The 19,550-nt window shown below is 49.3% G+C and overlaps 3 protein-coding genes across 7 annotated transcripts; 1 reads left to right on the forward strand and 2 right to left on the reverse strand.

Moving 5' to 3' along the window:
- The first annotated feature begins 414 nt into the window (after positions 1-414).
- LOC122382202 lies at positions 415-4,124 on the forward strand. The gene is made up of 4 exons (XM_043367228.1): positions 415-777; positions 1,725-1,830; positions 2,874-2,984; positions 3,871-4,124. The coding sequence occupies exons 1-4, from the start codon at positions 470-472 to the stop codon at positions 3,883-3,885; spliced, it is 540 nt and encodes a 179-aa protein (XP_043223163.1). The 5' UTR covers positions 415-469; the 3' UTR covers positions 3,886-4,124.
- A 3,205-nt stretch (positions 4,125-7,329) lies between these two features.
- LOC122382203 lies at positions 7,330-13,051 on the reverse strand. 5 transcript variants are annotated; one of them, XM_043367230.1, is made up of 3 exons: positions 12,658-12,879; positions 12,329-12,422; positions 7,330-10,165 (listed from the first exon to the last, which is right to left on the reverse strand). In XM_043367230.1, exon 3 carries the CDS (start codon positions 10,045-10,047, stop codon positions 7,723-7,725), a length of 2,325 nt encoding a protein of 774 aa, XP_043223165.1. In that variant the 5' UTR covers positions 10,048-10,165; positions 12,329-12,422; positions 12,658-12,879; the 3' UTR covers positions 7,330-7,722. The 5 variants fall into 5 exon arrangements, with proteins under 5 accessions (XP_043223165.1, XP_043223164.1, XP_043223168.1 ...); XM_043367229.1 differs by lacking the exons at positions 12,329-12,422; positions 12,658-12,879 and adding an exon at positions 13,019-13,051; XM_043367233.1 differs by lacking the exons at positions 12,329-12,422; positions 12,658-12,879 and adding an exon at positions 12,940-12,961.
- Positions 13,052-13,601: 550 nt separating this feature from the next.
- LOC122382204 (THO complex subunit 7 homolog) lies at positions 13,602-15,980 on the reverse strand. Its single transcript, XM_043367235.1, has 5 exons — positions 15,804-15,980; positions 15,221-15,344; positions 14,732-14,927; positions 14,257-14,373; positions 13,602-13,897 (listed from the first exon to the last, which is right to left on the reverse strand). Exons 1-5 carry the CDS (start codon positions 15,814-15,816, stop codon positions 13,733-13,735), a joined length of 615 nt encoding a protein of 204 aa, XP_043223170.1. The 5' UTR covers positions 15,817-15,980; the 3' UTR covers positions 13,602-13,732.
- Positions 15,981-19,550: the final 3,570 nt, after the last annotated feature.

The raw sequence follows: 19,550 nt of genomic DNA on the forward strand, positions 1-19,550 counted from the left end.
GGCTGGACGGCCCGCAGCGGGCGGTGCCCGACCTCCCGCCGGCTGCGCGGTCGGTGACCACCTCTCGGCACATTTCCCGCCCTCTGATCCGTCTCCGGGCCATCAGCTCGGGCGTCTGCTGCCGTGTCGGGCCGGGCCGCCGCCCGATCACCGTCACTGCCGGCGGCCGGCCCCGAGTGACTGCCGCCCTCCCTCCCCCGCCGTGTCGTGAGCGATGTCCCCGCCGGGGGACCACCCAGTGCTGCTGTCGGCCGGCCGCAGATCGGTCGCCGCTCAGCCGCCGCGCCGCGCCGGACCGCCACAGGTTGGCGCCGCGGGCCGGCGCGGTGCTGCGCGCGCGGCCGCCGCTCCTCGCCATGAGACGCCGCCGCGGCCGTGGCCATCGATTTCCGTCCGGGCGGCGGTCAGCTGGTGGCGGCGGCGGCCGTCGGGCGGCGCTGGCGGCGAGCACAGCTGGCCAGCTGCCGAGATGGCGAGCGTCGAGCAGCTGCTGCTGGCCGCCCTCTGGACGCCGCTGGCCGCTGCGCTCAGCACCAGGCCGGACTCCACTCCGAGCCAGCCGTCCTCACCGCCGCCGGCCTCCAACAGCTCCGAGGAGGCGGGTGCGCCGCGGGTGGAGGCGGCCAGAGAGACCCATATGGCGGCGGCGGCGGCGGCCGGCAAGTCAGCCTCTCATCCGCTGCTCACGCTGACACTGGTGCTGGCGCTGTGTTTTGTCAGTGCTGCTGCCGCCTTCGGACTGCGACGCGTGCTCCGGCGAGCCTTCTTCAAAGACAGGTGGGTGCTAGCCAGGCTGTTAGCGACTGCATTTCTGCCACCTGTCACGTGCTCACCTAACTTAGCTTTCCTATTGAAAAGCAAATTTTGAAGTCACTAACTTGTGGACGCCTTTCAGACTCATTAGTAGTCCCAAAAGCCCCATAGATAGTGGGATTCAGCAAAACTTTTCTTTATTAAGTAGGGATTGGTCCACATTTAAATCATTCCGAACCTAAAATTGTGTTTTAGGAAAACTTCAGACTTCACTCAGGTTACTAGTTTGGCTGAAAAGCGGGAAGACCATAACCTAACCTCTGCCCTGCTCCTTCTCCTATGTCATCATGCTGATGAAGTTCCTTTATTTTGAACGCATACACTGCGTAGGTACTTGCATCATAACCGAAGGTTTGTTGTCAATAGTTAAAACACTATTCTTTAGAATTGTGTTTTTCTATTGAAAAACAAATCTGAGTTCCCTGACAATTTGGCAAAAGCTGCCTGAGATCAGTAAATTCAGTATGCATACCTACGCGCGTACTGCGTAATACTCACCTAGCGTCTGCCATCCATACTTTCAGTTACAGCTATTGGCAACAGATGGCAGCACACATACGCGCCTGGAAGGTAGTCTGTGCCGCATTATGCCCGGGTATTGCGGCACGGTATAGGCGCTGTGAGAACCCACATTGCACAATGCACATAGCCCCCGCCGTAAATTTACCGGATCGGATATATTACATTTTTCAGAAGTCATGTCTGATTTCATGAGTAGAAGGAGAGCTGACCTATGCATATTATGTATGGTCATTTGCATTTGGTACCTAGTCCCACGTAATTGCAAAATGCTTTCAATATTAGGAAGAACTTTGGTATGAATGAAATGAATGAAACTCGAATGAAAGAACTTTGGTACGGTACAGAGAGAAAAGTGTTCTTACCCACTAACTCCCAATGATGTGTTTCAGGACGGGAAGTTATCGTTATTTCAAAGTGAACCAAGAAGACGACGGAGAGTTGATGGCAGTTGACGGCGGGTACCACGTGGCTCTGGATGATTCCAGCGAAGACGAGGTAGGACAAGAATGGGGTAAGATTGATGGAGGATAGAATGGCAATAGAGTAGAGTGGGGTAAGACTGAAATTGGGTGGAACTATTGCTGAGGGAAGAAATGGTGAGGCTAAGAGGGTCGAGGGATCAAGTGCTAGTGAGGGAAGATTGAGATTGAGTGGGACTGGGAAAGATGGAGTTGAAGTTCGGCATATACGACACACATGAGCAGTGAGCACCCTCGTGAAATGTGCCTTTATTCATTTAATGGACATAGATTAACTCCGGATACACTCTCTGCTTGGAAGGGTGTAAAACAAAGTTAATCTTCTCGGCCTCAAGGATAAAGTAGGTAGTTCTTTTGACCGTGGCCTGGGAACTGTATGTGCGACCTTCCTTGAGCAGGTGTACCTACCAGGGTTGTGCTTGACTCATGAGTCGAGTCAGAGATTTGACTCAACTCTGACTCAGATGAGTCAGGTTTGAGTCGAGTCGGATAAAATGTTGAGCTGTTGAGTTGAGTCAGAGTTGAGTCAGACAAAATATTAAGGTGTTGAGTTGAGTCATAGTTGAGTCAGTAAAATAACTTTTGACATTGAGTTGAGTCAAAAACATTTAGGAACATGAGTCAGCTGACTCATCTTTCTAGAAACAATGTATAAGCTTTTCATTCTCCCCCACCCCCGCTTAACAACTTAGGCCTGGCCCTGCTGCCGGATTTTTTTTCACCCCCCCCCCCCCCCCGCTCATCAACTTTTTTATCTGAGTCAAATTTGAGTCAACAAACTTGGCTCAACAAAAAATTGAGTCAAGTTTGAGTCAACCAATATTTTCATTGAGCCGCTTGAGTCATGAGTCGAGTCAAGGAAAAAATCAGCTCCTTGTTTGAGTCAGAGTTGAGTCGGGGCTTTCTGAAGTTGAATGATGAGTCGAGTCGGCAAATTTTTTTGAGTCGAGCACAACCCTGGACTACCTACCACTTAACCTATATGGAAACATGTGAGCGCCTATTAAATTAATTATCATCACATTTTGCTCATACAGGATATTTCACACTATGTTACAGCTGGGTCCAGCGCGGCTTCCGGTCAACACACCGGAAACGGCGCAGGTGCGGCGAAGTTGTCTGTCTCCGCCGCCAGAGGCCAAGTCTCTGCTGATAGAGTCCTCTGATGAGGTAGGTGGCTGGTCTCTGCTGAGCGCTTCTATACATCCTAGTTCTTCAATGCGAATTGCACAGCTCTTCATACCTAAATATCAATCTTGAGAGCTATACAAAAATGATCAATGACATGGTGGAAATGTGAAAAACTTTTATTGCAATATAGGCCGAATATTAATTATTAGAACATTATTGCGCTCGCAATACGGCTCCTCACGGCGCCAATACCGTGCCGCACTACCCAACCGTAATGCGGTACAGACTACCCTTCAGGCGCGTAAGCGTGCTGCCATCTGTTGCCAATAACTCTAACTACGCAAAAGTATGGATGAGTACCAAGCGAAATAAAAATTTATCTCCCTTTCCGTCCGTCGGTCCCCCTCCCCCACCCCCCCCCCCCCCCCCCCCCCCCCCCCCCCCCCCCCCCCCCCCCCCCCCATCTCTCTCACTCGCTCGCTCTCTCTCGCTCTCTCTCGCTCTCTCTCGCTCTCTCTCGCTCTCTCTCGCTCTCTCTCGCTCTCTCTCGCTCTCTCTCGCTCTCTCTCGCTCTCTCGCTCTCTCTCGCTCTCTCTCGCTCTCTCGCTCTCTCTCGCTCTCTCTCGCTCTCTCTCGCTCTCTCTCGCTCTCTCTCGCTCTCTCTCGCTCTCTCTCGCTCTCTCTCGCTCTCTCTCGCTCTCTCTCGCTCTCTCTCGCTCTCTCTCGCTCTCTCTCGCTCTCTCTCTCTCTCTCTCTCTCTCTCTCTCTCTCTCTCTCTCTCTCTCTCTCTCTCTCTCTCTCTCTCTCTCTCTCTCTCTCTCTCTCTCTCTCTCTCTCTCTCTCTCTCTCTCTCTTTATTCGTCTTTTTGTTAATTGGCCTGCCTGCACATGTTTATTGAGCTCCGACATCTTCTCTCTGTTTCAGGAGCTCCTTCAGTGAACAATTGAGGATTGGGTTCTTTGGCGTACCTGCTCTTCTTGCACATGTCAAAAACCAATATTTTCGTGCGCTATAGTAATACGAAATCATTGATAGTTTAAATGCACAAGTGTATATATCAGCACAATTATGCCTACAGTTCGTTTGGAAAGCTGTTCAAGAGACAGGGTCTCAACATAATTACAGACGTTCTTTGTCCTTAACACCCTTGGTTTTCACCTACAGTCGGTACATTGTTCTGTGGATGGGCTACTTAAAGGGACCCTCCCACCTTCAAAAAAGTTAATGAATTGGCATGAAAGTGATGTCGCTCGGTTCAGAAAGAGCAAAAACGAATATCTACCAAATTTCATCGAAAAATATTCACCGGTTTTCAAGATATTAGACTTTTACTTTTGTTTACTTTTTGGGATCTCCGCTGTTCCTAGCGACTTTATTTGAAAGTGCGGCATTTGTTGCGCGCAAAGCAGCATATACCACCGCGTGCTACAAAACGTTTTAGTCAAACATTTAACGGACGTTCGAAAGCCTGATGACGTCATCAGATTCCCGTAATGGTTAAGAGATAGGGACCACGCTGGTCCCACCCTGCAAGTAAAGGGAAGAAATTTCTTGAACACCATAAAGCTGCGGGGGTTGCGACCAGGATAAATGGTGGTTTCTGAGCCTGGCCGCAAACTTGGCTATCTCAACTCAAAACTAATGTTAAGGTGGGAGGGTCCCTTTAAGGGCCCAAAATGTAGGTATGCATAAAAAATACATACCTCCGTTTCATCAAGCACAAGACAAATCTGCAAAAATGATACGTTTCCTGTCTCTAAGACACTGGTCTATACGTACGATTTACTTTATATTTTAGATCGTAGACGCTGGTACCTGCAACTTGTAAGTTTGGTACGCAAGGTAAAAATTTGCTGAAATGCGGGAACCGTAATGGAATATAATATGGGAATGTTAGGAACATAATTCATGCGATCATGATCTAAATATACTACATAAGAAACACCATGGAGTCATGACTAAGATGGTGAAGTCAATGACTTTTTACCTGTGGTAGTGTAGCAGGTTTACTTCATCGTGTTTTTTTCCGATTTACGGGAAACTCCACTGGAATACTGAAAGATATCGTTTGTACATATAACCATAGAAGTTAGAACGTTTCGTACGGGTAGTCGCTTAGCCGGTGCACAATGTACATACATATATCGCTGAATGATGAGGCCATGAGAGCAATTCTGTCTGTGGTGCACCCGTTTATTTTATATGTTTTGATGTGACTCATGTAGCGTCTGCTGGCTGCCGAGCTCATATTGCGCTGAGCTGTTCAAAAGTCCTAAAATGAGCAGCTGATGTATCGCCTGGTGTCTAGCCGAGGGTGACGTGCGACTGACTGATTGGACGGACGCTATTCTGAGCCTGAGCGGTGTGGCGGCGGCTGATGTGTGATGTGTAGACTGTTGTTTGCGCGCAGATGACGTGCTGTTGATTGATGTCAGCGTGACATGTCGCCTGATGTCCGCCAGCGGATGAGGAGTCGTTGACTGATGTGAACTATTTGATGGGTCTGGCCGGGCCAATGAACGACAGCAGTGGTGGCTCACGTGTTGTCCCGATCGTGACCAGTCCTAACATACCAGATCACCACGCCGTGCCGGTAGCTGACGAGTGTGTGTGAGCGCCTATAAAAGAATATATTTGTGGGTTTGAGCGTGAGTATGTGTGTGCCACCTTTTAACTCGCTGCGGCCAAGGGTGATGTCAAAATAATGCTGCTGTTCAATACAAAAGAAAGACGCAAATCTGTTTAAGATGATGTCCAAAATAACTAATATAGTCCGCATTTAGCCAGCTTCACGACCTAAGTTTCAACTTGCGCAAGATAAAACCATCTGCACCTTTTGCTAGTCCGTAGGCGAAGCGAAACCATTTAGCGACATTCTCATCAGTTTGACCTACAGAGCTGTCAACAAAAGTCACGTGATTGACCTTTGCACATTAGATTGTCGCTCATCTAACAGCGTAGGCACAACGCTAAAAACGGTACCAAACGACTCGTATCGCCATCATATGCCCTCATTAGACAAGTTACAAGCCTCAGACCACAAATTGAAACACATTTTTGCGATTGGTCGGAACACGCTACCCATAAAAAGCTGAAAGTTGGCATACATTAACTTGATCTTTCCCATATAAAATGCATGTCCCTCGACGCGTTTGCTCATGACAAATACGATGGCGCCAAAATCGCGGCCCTGCAATCATTTTTCACGAAGTAATTTAACAATACAAACAAATCTTAGGACCTTTGACCTGACCTCCGAGTTCACCGGTTGACGTTAGTGAGTAAGGGTATAAGTATAAGGGAAGGTCGTATGGAACTCCCCCCCCCCCCCCGTTCGGTTTTCAGGAAAAAAAACTCGCGTAAAAAGCGGCCGATTGCGACGAAACTTTCAGTTCCCTCGCGTTAATCAATTTTACAACTAAACTGGAAATTTCACGACCCTGACACAAATGACCTTTGACCTGTGCCCTCTTTTTCGAGACCATGTTTGGCCGGAATCGCGATTCGGCGTATACGTATGTCGGCTCACATTAGCCGCGCGTTTGCAGTCTTTTTGAGGTTTCAAGCGTTCAAACATGTGATATGATGTTGGTCCCATGCATTACGGTGGGTGTCAAGGTCACCTGAAGGTCAGGTCAGATCACTGACCTTTGATGACCTCGGTTCAGTCGAGTTTTGCATGTTTCTTGGCTAGTTTTTGGAGCTGATTTCGAATTAAGCATCCATTTGAAAATTTACGAAGAAGTTTTGGTGCCTTCGTAACATCATACGAAGCAGTCAGTGGCAGCTGACATCTACTATGAATACTCGTCAGGAAGCCTACTGGTTGACCTGACCTGACCCGACCCGACTTGGCTTAATTGCATGAAGACATCATCTGTGATCAAAGCTAACATGAAAATAGAGATCGCACCCCGAAAACCCCCATAGCAAACGCAAATTACATGTTCTAACAGGTCCCGATTTTCCCGACTTTTGGGTCATTGACCTGACCTGAAAGGTCAACCGATGACCTTTGATGACAGGCGAGGGTTAAAATCGGTTGAAATGCGTTTTCTGTGACCTAGTTAGTAGCTATATCTGACAGTTCCTGAGACAGATGCCAGGCCCAGGTCTTCACAAGTTAGGAAACGACCATGACAAGACTTAAGGACTGATCAGGAACGTCTCGTAGCGAGCTATCGTTTGCCAACGGGGTCGTTTACCCTCCCCCCCCCCCAGGGAGTGATGAAATTCCCCATCCATTACAGTATTGACTACTCGTATGTGACAATTTTTCTACACTATCTGCCTGGTCGAGTGTTCGTCGCATCGCGGTGTAACCAAATGTGACACTATACGCACATTTGTGTGAGTCATGAAATCATACACTTAACAGAAAACTTACTATAATAGCATTTATTGATATAAAAATTATCTTGAATACGTACATTCCATTAGCTTCATAAAATGTACCAATAGTCATTAGTTCTCGTAGGCATACAAAAACTTTACCGAAAAATTCGGCGAATCTCGAAATACAGCAGCAGCTTTCAGCGACGCTGGTAAAGACCCGTGTCATCAATAAGCCCAGCGGCGTCCCGGCTCGACGTACTGAGGTACCACGTGCATACCGTGCCCACATTGAGGTACATCGCACGTACCGGCTCGACGCACTCAGATCCCTCGGGTCCGGCACAATGAGGTCCCCACACGTATCGTCCCCACGAACTGAGGGCCCCGCACGTACCGGCATGGCGTACTGAAGTACCGCGCACGGTGACGCTCCTCTGTCGGCTACACCACGGAGAGAATCTCGTTGTACAGATCGGTGCCGAAAATGTCTCCCCGGCAGCTGAGAACATCTGAACAGTCTTCGGTCGTCGCCGTTGGACAGTCATCGCCGTCGTCGCCGCTACCGACCGGCTCTGGTTCACCCCGATCGTGTTCAGTCTTCATGTGCATTGAGAGGTCGTCGCGGAGCAGGAACAATCTGTTGCACTCTGGACACGCCAGTGGCTCTTGTCCGTCGGCGGGACGGTCCTGTCCGCGGTCGGCAGGCGGGGCCGCCGGTACCGGCACCGGGCGAGCTGCCGTGGCCGGCTCCGGTGGCGGCTGATCACAGTCGTGGTTGTGCACCAGTTCTGGGGTTGGCACGGAAGCGCCGCAGCGCGCGCAGAGAAGAGCGTGTGCGCTGGCGCGGTGCCGCTCCAGCTTGGCTGCAGTGTCGAACTGACGGCCGCACCGCAGGCAGCAGAAGCGCGCCGGCTCGTGACCCAGCCGGTGGCGGTACAGAGCCGCGGCGCTCTCCAGTACCTGGCCACACACGTCGCAGCCGCGGTAGCCAGTCCGGTGCAGGCGCAGGTGCAGTGGCAGCAGCACGCGAGCGATGAACTTGCGACAGACGCGGCAGCGCGCAGCGTCGGCGCGCGGCCACCGCTGGGGCGGCAGCTCGGGCGGCGCCGGCGGCGGGCTCTTAGCGGGTGGCTCGCGCTCGGCCGGCGGCGTCTCGGGGACCAGCGGCGGCGGCTCCTCGCAGCCCGAGTATGTGTCGGCCAGGTCCAGCACGCCCTCCACCTCCACCAGCTCGCTGAAGTCGAGCAGTCGGCGGCGGCCGCGCTGCCGACGCCGCTCCGCCGCCACGGCCGCCGCCGCCTCGTCACCGGACGAGTCTCCAGCGGCGGCGCGCTCCTCCAGCAGTCCGCGGCGCAGCGCGCCTCCGCCCGGCCTCCTCAGCGCCTTGGCCCGCAGGCCGGCCGGCAGGGCGGAGGGACGGCGTGCCGCCGCCAGCAGACTCCCCGGCCCGGCGCGGGGCGGCAGCGGGGACGACTCCGGCTTCTCTGGCGCTTCCTCGGGTATTGGCTTCCTCTTGCGCAGTCGCTGACGAATCGTACGGCTGAGTCGCAACGCTGGTGGTGGCGGGTTGTCGATGTGTCGAAGACTAAACATAGATAGAAAACTGCCTTTGAAGCGTTCCTTCTCTGAGTCCGGCATCAGGGAGACATAGGTCGGAGGCTCACTGACACGGGGCTGTTCGGGCGGCTCTTCCGGAACGGTCGGGCCGACCGAGCTTGGCACCTGGGTAGCGGAGACAGCGATAGGCTCGCTATCGCTCTGACTGCTGCGCTGAGTGGCTGTCCTGGCGGGAACGGCAGCAGCGGCGGCTGCACTGTTGGCTAGCTCCCGCAGCCTCAGCAGTGCCGCGTCTGCTGGGCTGACGTCTCCACTCTCGCGCTCCTCGGCTGCCACAGCGGCCAGGTGTCGCAGCCAGCGGGCGCGCGCTACCGCCCAGCACTCGGAAGGGAAGCCCGGGAACTCTGTCGGCTCGACCGTCACGCCACCGGGCTCAGCGTCAGTGGGTGCGGCCGCCGGGGCTGGCACGGAGGACGGCCCCTCTCCACCGGTGAGCAGGCGACTCAGCTGGACAGAGACGGAGGTAAGTGCCCGAGGCGGGGTGCCGGAAGCAGCGGCGCTGACCGTACCGGAAGCAGCGGCGCTGACCGTAGCCACACGATGAGTACTTTCCTTGCAGTTCGGAGATTTTCGCGGCGACCTAGCTGCCCGCGATTGACACGCAGAGCCGCGATCACAGTCGGCTTTGGGCCCGCGGTTATAACCGCTTTTCGTGGCCAGTTTGTGTTTCTTTGGTGTCTGAGGTGTCCGCGGGCGGCCGTTCCACGCGGTCCGGCAGCGTTCCCCGCTTCGGATCGGACTGGTCATAGGACCCGTCACTATGGCACAATCAACATCCTCCCCTGACGGCAGACCAGTCGACCTGCTGCTGGTCTCCGATCCGTCCAGGTCGCTGACGTCATTCTCCACCACCCAGATGAGCCCGCCGCCCTCGGAGATGGTGCCAAAGTCGTCATCCTCCACCACCTCGATAAGCTCTGAGACGGCGCCGGGCAGCGCGGTCAGCCGGTCGGCGGGCCCCTCGTCGTCGGACGCCTGTGAGGAGTAGTCGGTCTCCGTGTAGATGTCTATCAGGGGGGAGCCGACGCCAGCGTCCGAGCGGCGCGCCCACAGCTCCGAGAGCACGCAGTCCGGGATGTCCGCCCGCTCCGCGGCGCGGGACGCCGACGGCGCAGAGGACAGCGGCGGCTCGACGACCGACCGGAGCATCGTCACACCGCGGTGAGTCTGACAGCGGACGGTGGACAGGAGCTTCAGCTGTGCCAGATGCAGGGGCGGAAATGGCGTCCAATCACCACTCGCTGACTAGGCACGGTAGCGAACTCACCTGTAAAACAAAGACCCAATGTCAGAGATCGGAGCCGGCAAATAACGGGATGAGACAGGCAATGCCTAAATAGCTCCATGAAACATAGTCCAGCAAATCTTGTGTATAGATCAGTCAGGAGATCATATTTACACCCCCCCCCCCCCCCCAAATAAACATGCTTATCATGCTTTGTGCTTCAGAAAGCCACATAATACAACTGCATCAGCAGATTTAATTACACAGAAAAGAAAATTAATATGGGCAACGTCCCATTTCTTTTCACTATCCACCATATGCTCTGTGGGAAAGCACCTACAGAGAGCATAAAGGACATTTGCTATTTCTTGCCCCTCTGCCCAGTGTCTCCACTACACAGAAGATGTAGAGTAGTTGGGAAAGTGGGGAAAGTGCTCAGAAATGCCACAATCGGCTTCAACTGTAATTTGTAAACAACAGGTCCAATCCAATCATTGTAGGTACCTAAAACGATGGATATCTATAAAGCCTACGACCATTGAAAAATTTCGCCATGAATAATAAAATTGTAGATTTTTTTCACACAACCCCGAATTGAATACAGAATTGAGAGCTGATACCTACACGATGACGCAGCTTACATCCCCATGTATGCATGTATGCACTGTGAAATTACTAAAAGCTTGTAAATTATGTAACCATAGGTAAGAGCAAAATGTTTATGGGAAACAAGGGGAAATTAGATCTGAGCCAGACGAATTCGCAAGTGGGGCGACAATGGACAGTGCCCTGCTGTAGGTAAACTCATAGAGAAACTGAATCTGATAAAGTGCTGGATCATACAGTTCACCATTGGGAAGTTGAGGATGCAGAAAGGCCAGACCAGTCTGCCAAGATATTGGACTTGAAAATGTTTATTTTGAGCCCACAAAGCTTTTGGCTCTTCTACCTAAACTGTTCTCCAACAATCCCCAGTTATTTGTATTGTTATGGAAAGATAGGTCTACCCACAGGTATGAATAAGTTCACTGATCAGTGATCACTCTACCTTCATTATGTAATAACCCCACTGGCAGTTAACTGATAGGTCAAGGTAGGCATTAAAACTACAGGGATCACCTGCAATCAATGCTGGTGCACCAGCATGAATTCACTTCCTCAGAAAGCAGAAACTGCCAATTTCATTAGGTACAAGGTTTGATTAAAAAAAGTGTTAAGAATTTAGCATTTCAGACCCATATGCTGGCACCTGCTGCCTTTGCCCCAGGCACTGTAGTTATATTTTTTATCAGCAGGCTGCAAGCCTGATGTTGTTTCCTGGCTTCCCCTTTGTCAAATTCACATGCCTCAGGTGTACACAGAATTTGGAGGCATGTGTAGGCCTGTTCATGTTGTCACATGAAATTGACACATCAAAAAGTCAATTTAGCCCTGCTAAAAAGTTAATAAAGTGAGTTGCAAATATTCCAGAAGTAGTAAGCTATAGAACTCAACTCCATATGACCTCATTTCAACCAAACCACTGCAGAGGCCTCTTGCACCAAAATCCTCTTGCACCAATGCTTGGATTATTTTGCATCGTATACCCAGTCCAAGTCTCAAATGCAACAATTTGCTTGCAAAATTTAGCAAGCACATGTAGGATTATGTATTGGGCTATTGCAAACAAATTTAGCACCTGTAGATTAGCTTATTCTGAAACCGGTTTTTCGATTTTACCTAGCTAGGTAGTTTGGTGCAAGAGGCCTCAGATCTATCAATCAGAAGACACAAGAACACAGCAGCAGGATCTTGTAACAAATTGAAATGAAGTAGGTTCTCTGGACATGTCAAAGCTTTTAGCACCTGGTACCTACTGAGAAGTGAGAAGCTAGAACAATGGGACCAAATTAAAGAATGTGATTAGTCCTGAGGGGTGTTCACGGGCACCGCACACTGCTGCGTGCGGTGTGTGCGGTGCATCCAGCAGGCGTGGGGGTAGGGGGCGGGTAGGCGGCTCTGACGTCACGGCTGCGTGCAGTGGACGGTCTGCTGTGGCCGGTCCACCGGCCACAGCGGTCGCTGTGTGCGGTGACAGAAGGCTGACGTAGGGACGCAGTGGGCGGAGCTTGGAGGCTGTGTGCGCTCCAACCGCACACAGGGCCCGTGAACAGCCCTCTGGCCAATTCATTACCATTCCACTACTGTTCTGTTCCAATTTCCAACCTTTGTACATAAAGTGGTTGAAAATATGGCTCTTCCTCATATCCTTATGTTACATTCTGTGGAACACTTCTCAATGTACTGATTGTGATGAAGCCTGAAAAGACTTAAACAGGTTCACAAGAGTATTCAGAAAACCAATCCATTATCAGCTTCATATTAGCATATTGATATTACAGCTTGAACAGAACGCATTGCGAGACTGAGACCATCCTTTAGTATGCCTGTGACTTCTAGGTTCCAATCAATCTTTTCTTTCTATTATTTAAATACATGCTGTACAGCTCCTCAATCATAAAACACACATAAGCAATAGAATGATGCAAACATACCACCATAAATCAAAATGACCAAATTGAAAAATGTGATCAAGAAACTTATTTCTGCTTATCCCTTGTATTTTACACTAACTGTTGAAAACTGATGATACACGAAGATATCCCCCAGAACGTTTATTATTTTGAAACCCATCTACAACAGCCACCACATTAAAAATTGAATTAATTCGTGCTTTAACGCTTTGGCTTGTCTCAGTCTGCACCAAACCATCAAACATTTATGAGTATTTTAAAGCAAGATTGTCACTTGAAAGATGCATTAACACCCAACAACACCTTCAGTTTACGGCTACTAAAAGCAGGAGTGATTTCAAAAAAGGTTTCGGTATAAATCCCAGAATAAATCCCAGAATACAGCATGGCAATCTACGCAATCCCCGTGCCTCTCACTTTCCTGCACCGTATGGTGCTGCGCCCTGCGGCGAGAATCAGAACTACTGATTATCGGCGAAACCGAAGCCGATCCTACAGATGGCAGCACTAAAACCGCATAAGCAAATAGCAGTTGCAGCCATGGTTCTTCAATCTTCACCTTAGTTTCCCTTAGTTTCCCTTGTTAGCATTCTCTGATTGTTACTTAGCTCAGCACGATCATATCATCAACCAACTGATGGACTCGCCCGCCCCTTCCGCTAATGGAATAACTGCCCCGGCCAGCTCGCCGGGGAAGTTTCACTAACGCCCCCCTCCCCCCCCCCCCCCCCGAGTGATTGTTACAGGGGCGAGTTTCTCCCATCCCGACTGGACGGACCCCGCTGCTGTGGCGTACTAGCCAGTGGTAACATCAGTCCAATGACTCACCAAGCCTTAAATTCTCATATTCACGGCTTAGCCGAATCAATGGTTTACGTAAATGATACCGGTAGGCCTGCCCTCCAAAAAAGGCAAAATTACGCGTAAAAATACATCAAGTATCAATGAAGGATAAAAAATTCGACTTCAGAAACTATCTGAATGTATTTACACATGAACGCATTGACAAGCGGCGGTACATTACAAACGAATGAGTTGACGCGATCGTTACTGGTCGGGACGGTCTGGGCGCCGTCCCGGTGGGCCCGGCTGGGACTCAGGAGGCGTCCATGGGGCTGCCGGCGGCGGTGCCGGCCGTCTCGGCGGCCTCCTCCGAGGGCTCCTCGTCCAGCAGCTGCTGCAGCTGGTGGATCGAGCTGATGAGCACGTGGAACTGCTTGCGGCGCATCTCCAGCTTGTCATCCAGCTCGCCCTGTGTGCTCTGTGGAGGGGGAGGGTGCGTTAGTGGTGCGCCCGGCCGCCCAGGATCGCTGACAGTGCATAACGGCTTCCGTAAGGTAGACAGAAATGAGCATACATAGCAGAGTCTAAAAATGGAGATGATCGTACGCATCGTCCGCTGTCTGAACACCTCATTATTTTCCTTATTCCGTGAACAGCGCCCACCCCGATAAGTCTGTCGAGTTGCGCTGAAGGTTAGCTCGATGAGTCACGGCTCCCGTCGCCGCTAGCTCGGTACTCACATACCACTGACCGCTTGCTCAGCGGTGCGCCTGATGACTATCTAAGCTGAAGCGTGCGCTCGAGCCCCTCACAGCACACACGGGGACTCGTTCTCACCTGCAGGGACTCCAGATCGGCGCGCAGCTGAGCGAGACGGGCCTCTGTCTGCTGACGGTCCGGCTGCTGAGCGATCACCTTGGCCAGCGCGTCGTACTCCATACGGTTCTGACGGATCTGTGACCGGGCGGGCGTCATCCCGTGTTAGTAAACGAGTGGGTCAGAGTAAACAAGCCATAGAGCTTCGTACCGTCAACTGTCACTGATGTGGTATTGGGACGCGATATTGGCAAGTCTGACGGACGGACTAATGTCGGTAAAATTATTGATTGTCAATTGCAATCGTGCAAAAAGTCGCACGGATCTGGTCGGCTGCATTCCAAGTGTTGCGAAACAGCATCGTTAATACAGAACACTCGTAAAAAAGTTTGGTTCGTGTGTGCACCAGTTCACTCTGCTCTCACAGTTAAGCTTAAGCGTTGCGCAAAAACAAAACTCCAGTCCCCCATTCCATCGAGCCATGACATAAGCGCACCTGTTTGGCAGCGTTCAGCTCCTCTTTGGCCTTGACGATTTCAGCTTTGACGGCCTCTGTGCTGGAGTCGATCTGCTTGTAGAGGGTCTCGTAGTTCTTCAGCTCTGTCTCGTTCATGCGGCAGCAGAGCTGGGACTTGGCTATCGAGAATTCGCACTGGCTCAGCTGATACATCAGCCGCTCGTGAGTAAGTGAGCTGAAACCAACAAGTCAGGTGACTGCCTCACTGTAACACATTACATTGACCCAAGTCCCAACCTTTGTAACATGACCAATTTAGCTCAGGCCGGTCTGACAACAACAGTGAGCGCAGCCCACTCTTCATACCATCTGAATGATAAGCATGGGATGCTTTGAAACACTTCAACTTAAGATAGCTGGAAGGCAACTTAGCACATTAAGTATTGATTTATGTATCACATGGCATCTTTAAGAGCTCCTTGCTCAACATTAGTTAAAAACCCCACTGGCTGGGTGATGAATACGCACCCATCTGCACCGGACACATCATCTGACATGGCCCATTTAGTGAGGTTCTTCAAGAACATATTAAGTCGCCTGTCATCCCCGGTGCCATCTCCATCTATCATTAACCGTCGCCGGATCACTTCCTCTGCAAAAATAAAAACATCATTATAAAATGCACAAAATTCACAAAAGTAAAATCTACACACATTTAGCATATGCCAGAAACATTAATTTGCATTTGCACCTCCATAAATTCGAATAAAACACTGAACTACCAACAAAAGCACACAAAAAATAAAGTGAGTATTTAATCAACCAGTCTCAGTCTGTCTTCTCTGATCAACAAAATTGCTGGGTTTCTATGCACGTCTAGTTGATTTAGCAAAATTTCACGTGCATTTTTTGGTATTTATTTACTTTAGGTCCGCAAAACAGAGGGGTAAATAAAAGTCATTCACACGATACTCTAAGACCTCCTGATTTCATTTCTGATACTTATTCCTTCTAGAAACCAATTTAAAAGCACCAGTACACTAGTATCACCGATTGATTCAGCATCCATCAAAAATCATGGGGGCTGGCGAAACGAATATGAATAACTTACCATCAGACATCATAAAAATGATCCGGCCAACTGACTCAACACCAACACAAACTCTAATACGAAGGCAGTACTCCACACATTTAATTATTCCAATACTACACTAATTTCCCTTGCTAATTTCCCCTGAATTTCCTACTCATCAAAAGCGTTTTCAGCAAATATGCTCCAAATGTGAATGACTTGATTCAAAATATGGCGCACTTGGAAAATTTAGACCACTAAATAAAAACTTTGGTATCTTTATGTTGGCAGCTCTTGAGTAAAATAAAAGTTATTGATGACAATGATTACATTTTTATATACAAATGCGTGATTATGACAGATAAAATTAAATCCTTTGAGTCTTTTGAAAGGGTTACACCGAAGTAATCTTTGCAGCCGCTACGTACTGGTCTAGTACCATTGCGTACAGGGACCCGCAGTTGCTTCTGTACACACTAGTATTTCAGCGTATTCTTTGCCTGTGACACCGTTGGAGGCGAATTTGGAAATGATTGTGTGCTTATTAAAACCACCATCTGAAGGGCTTTAAACTGATGTGCTGCTCTCCTAATTCAGTGAACTTGTTATGGCTATATCAGCAAAACATTGTTTCCAGCGCTTTTTCCTGCCCCATTCCTTCTGAAACCTGGAACCGCCTATTCCATTTACTCCTGCCATCTGACGATGGTCGTGCTGACTACCAGTTCCGGCGCTAGTTTCTGCTCCAGTTTTGCACCCGGCACAAACTCAGGCGGCACCGGGCCGTGGCTCGACCATGGGGAGGGTCGGACCGAGCCGACTGCCTGGGGCGCGGTTAGGTCGGACGCCCTGCTGGGGAAGGGGACGGGAGTGAGGGGGAGTGGAGGAGGTGGTCACGTGGTCCGTCCAAGCTCGCAGACGACCTGTCCTGCGCCCAGCCATGTTCCGTGATCCAAAATGGCACGAGAGCTGTGGAATGCCTGGAGGAGACGCTTCGAAAGCGAACTTCAGCAGCACTAATTTACCATATTCTGTGGAGATAAATGAATATTATCTTAATGCAGAAAAAATTGTATGCCCAAGCTGTATAAGCTGTATCTTTTTAAAAGTTGTAAATAGGATTATTTTTAGGGACTTATAGGTTTCGTATACACAGTGAATCGTGTTACAATAAGCCGTTTCGCTGTTATGGTTACTAACTGAAGTGTTATCCTTTTTTTCTCACAGGGAATGACAATACAATAACAATACGAATAAAACCAGACGTTTCGCACAAAAAAGTGCCTTCGTCAGTGGCAAGAAATAAGTAATTAGGCATACATGTTTTCTTTCGATAAAATCGATGAAGTAGTTATCTTTATTTTTTAAAGATATATTTTCAGCAGTTTTTTAAGCACATCATGGAAGCTTATAAACATTTGTGTATTTTATCGGCAACCAGCTGGCCAGAGGGCTGTTCACGGGCCCTGTGTGCGGTCGGACCGCACACAGCCTCCAAGCTCCGCCCACTGCGTCCCTACGTCAGCCTTCCGTCACCGCACACAGCGATCGCTGTGGCCGGTCGGGACTGGCCACAGCGAACCGTCCACCGCACGCAGCCGTGACGTCAGAGCCGCCTACCCATTCCCTACCCCCACGCCTGCTGGACGCTCCGCACACACCGCACGCAGCAGTGTGCGGTGCCCGTGAACACCCCTCAGACCGAGACGGTGCCGCATTTAGTTCTCATCGATGTTAAACCTATACACTTTTTTCCACTGACGAAGGCACGTTGTTGTCCGAAACGTTTGGTTTTATTCACATTGTTTTTATATTGTCATTGTCCGTGAGAAAAACATACTCATATGGACAGGTCTCAGTTCATGTAGAAATTGTTGCACATTCATCAACACAGATAAAATGAATATTAGCCCTCACCACACATATAAGTAGAGGTAAGTAGACCGCACCCCCTGTTTTTCACCAATAAACCGCGGCAAAGCGAAGGATTGCGACGATTCTTTGGTGCACTGGAGTTAATCAATTTTACAACTTACCGGAAAATTAAATAGCCCTTATCATTTTTGCATCTTGTCTGAGAATTTGAAATCCCTGAACCAAATTACCTTTAACCTGTGATTATTTTTCTCAAGATCATGTCAGGCCAGAATAGCAATTGAAAGTCAGCGCACATCTTCTGTGTGTTTCCATAGTCGTTTCGTGATTAGCAACGTGACAACATGTGAAATATACTATCTAATGTTTGTCTCATTGATTGTTGTGGGTGCCAAGGTCACGTGAAACTCAGTTTAAGGTCATTTACTTGAAATGATCTCGGTTAACTTCCTTAAATTTACACCCTTTTACTGTGGTTTTTAGGAAGTGGTGGTTTGAAATTTAGCACCCATTTTAGCATTTGAAAACTAGGCATACTTAGGTATCAGTTATAGTGCTTATGCAATATGTTGCAAGGCTGTAAGTGCTGGTTAACATTCTATGGATAGCCGGCAGAACGCCTAATGGGTGATCTGGTGTGACCCGTCCTACCCCAAATGCTTTGATACATGTCTTTGATCAAAGCAAGTGCAAATTCGGAGTCAGAAACAAGCCAAGTCCCAGCAGACTTCACTTGTAGAAATTCTAGCAGGACCCAATTTTCCGTGCTTTTGGGTTATTAACCTGATCTGGGAGGTCAACCAGTGACCTAGGATCTCAGCATTGACCAGGACATAAAAATAATTGGCTTCTTCTCGTCAGCGATGAACAGGACCCTCAAATCATCGGATTTCTCTCGTCACGAGCAGCTCGCTCTCTTTTTATTTTTTTCAGCGAAGCTTTGGCTCTTTTTATCAAGGGCCGAATATGGCTGAGGGTTTCTACGCCCCTCCGATACATGTAAGACGCTGAAAAGAAATGCCTAAATGGGTGAGGGTTAAATATCAATTGGTTTTTAAGTGCCGAAGCCCGAAGCACTTTAATTTACTTCGATAGCAGTTTTTTAAGACCAACGAGCTCGAATACTATAACTTCTTGAACAATGTAAGCACCACATAAAATGAATCGTGAGAGAAGCGGCTCAAGATTAAGGAGCTATAAGACACTTAACCCGCGCGGGGCTGGGGGGGGGGGGGTAAATTTTACCCCCCTCGCGAATTTCGGCAATGTCTCAAAAACGGCGGCGCGCAGCGCCGCCAAACTTTCAGTACCTTTTCTTACATCAATTTGACACGTTTCCTGAAAATTTGAGCGAAATCCGTCGGAAGATTTTTGAGAAATTGACGTTTTAGTGACGTCATGTTCGCCATTTTCGCCTCAAAAACGGCAAAATTTCAAACGCCGCTTACATCTTCATTTTTAAAGGAATCAAGACGTAACAAAAAAGGTTATACGTCTTTCTACTTTGTCTATCAAATGGCTATCTCGGTTTTCTGAAAATTTTGGATTTTGGCCCAACTTTAAAAAAAAGACTTTTTGGGGAAAATAGTTATAAAATCCAAAATTTTGAGTGTATCGAAAAAACCGGAATATATGTCAGAGAAGTGGTCTATGTGCACCTACATACCAATTTTTAGAAGAATCGGTTCAAAAATGTGGGAGTTATTCAAAATGTTATGACGTCACGACACACAAAAAATTTGAAAAATGAACTTTTTGGAAGTTCTAGACCTCGTACGGGAACATAAATAGCACGATTCGATTCGCCGTGAAAAACTGCATCAGATAGACACCTTTTTAGGCCCAAACAACCATCTTCAAAATTTGACCTCACTTGACCTGACCTTGACCTGACCTCGACCTGAAATTCAT

The sequence above is a fragment of the Amphibalanus amphitrite genome, unplaced genomic scaffold (genome assembly GCF_019059575.1).
Source record: "Amphibalanus amphitrite isolate SeventyFive unplaced genomic scaffold, NRLGWU_Aamphi_draft 000135F_arrow, whole genome shotgun sequence".
Taxonomy (NCBI): domain Eukaryota; kingdom Metazoa; phylum Arthropoda; class Thecostraca; order Balanomorpha; family Balanidae; genus Amphibalanus; species Amphibalanus amphitrite.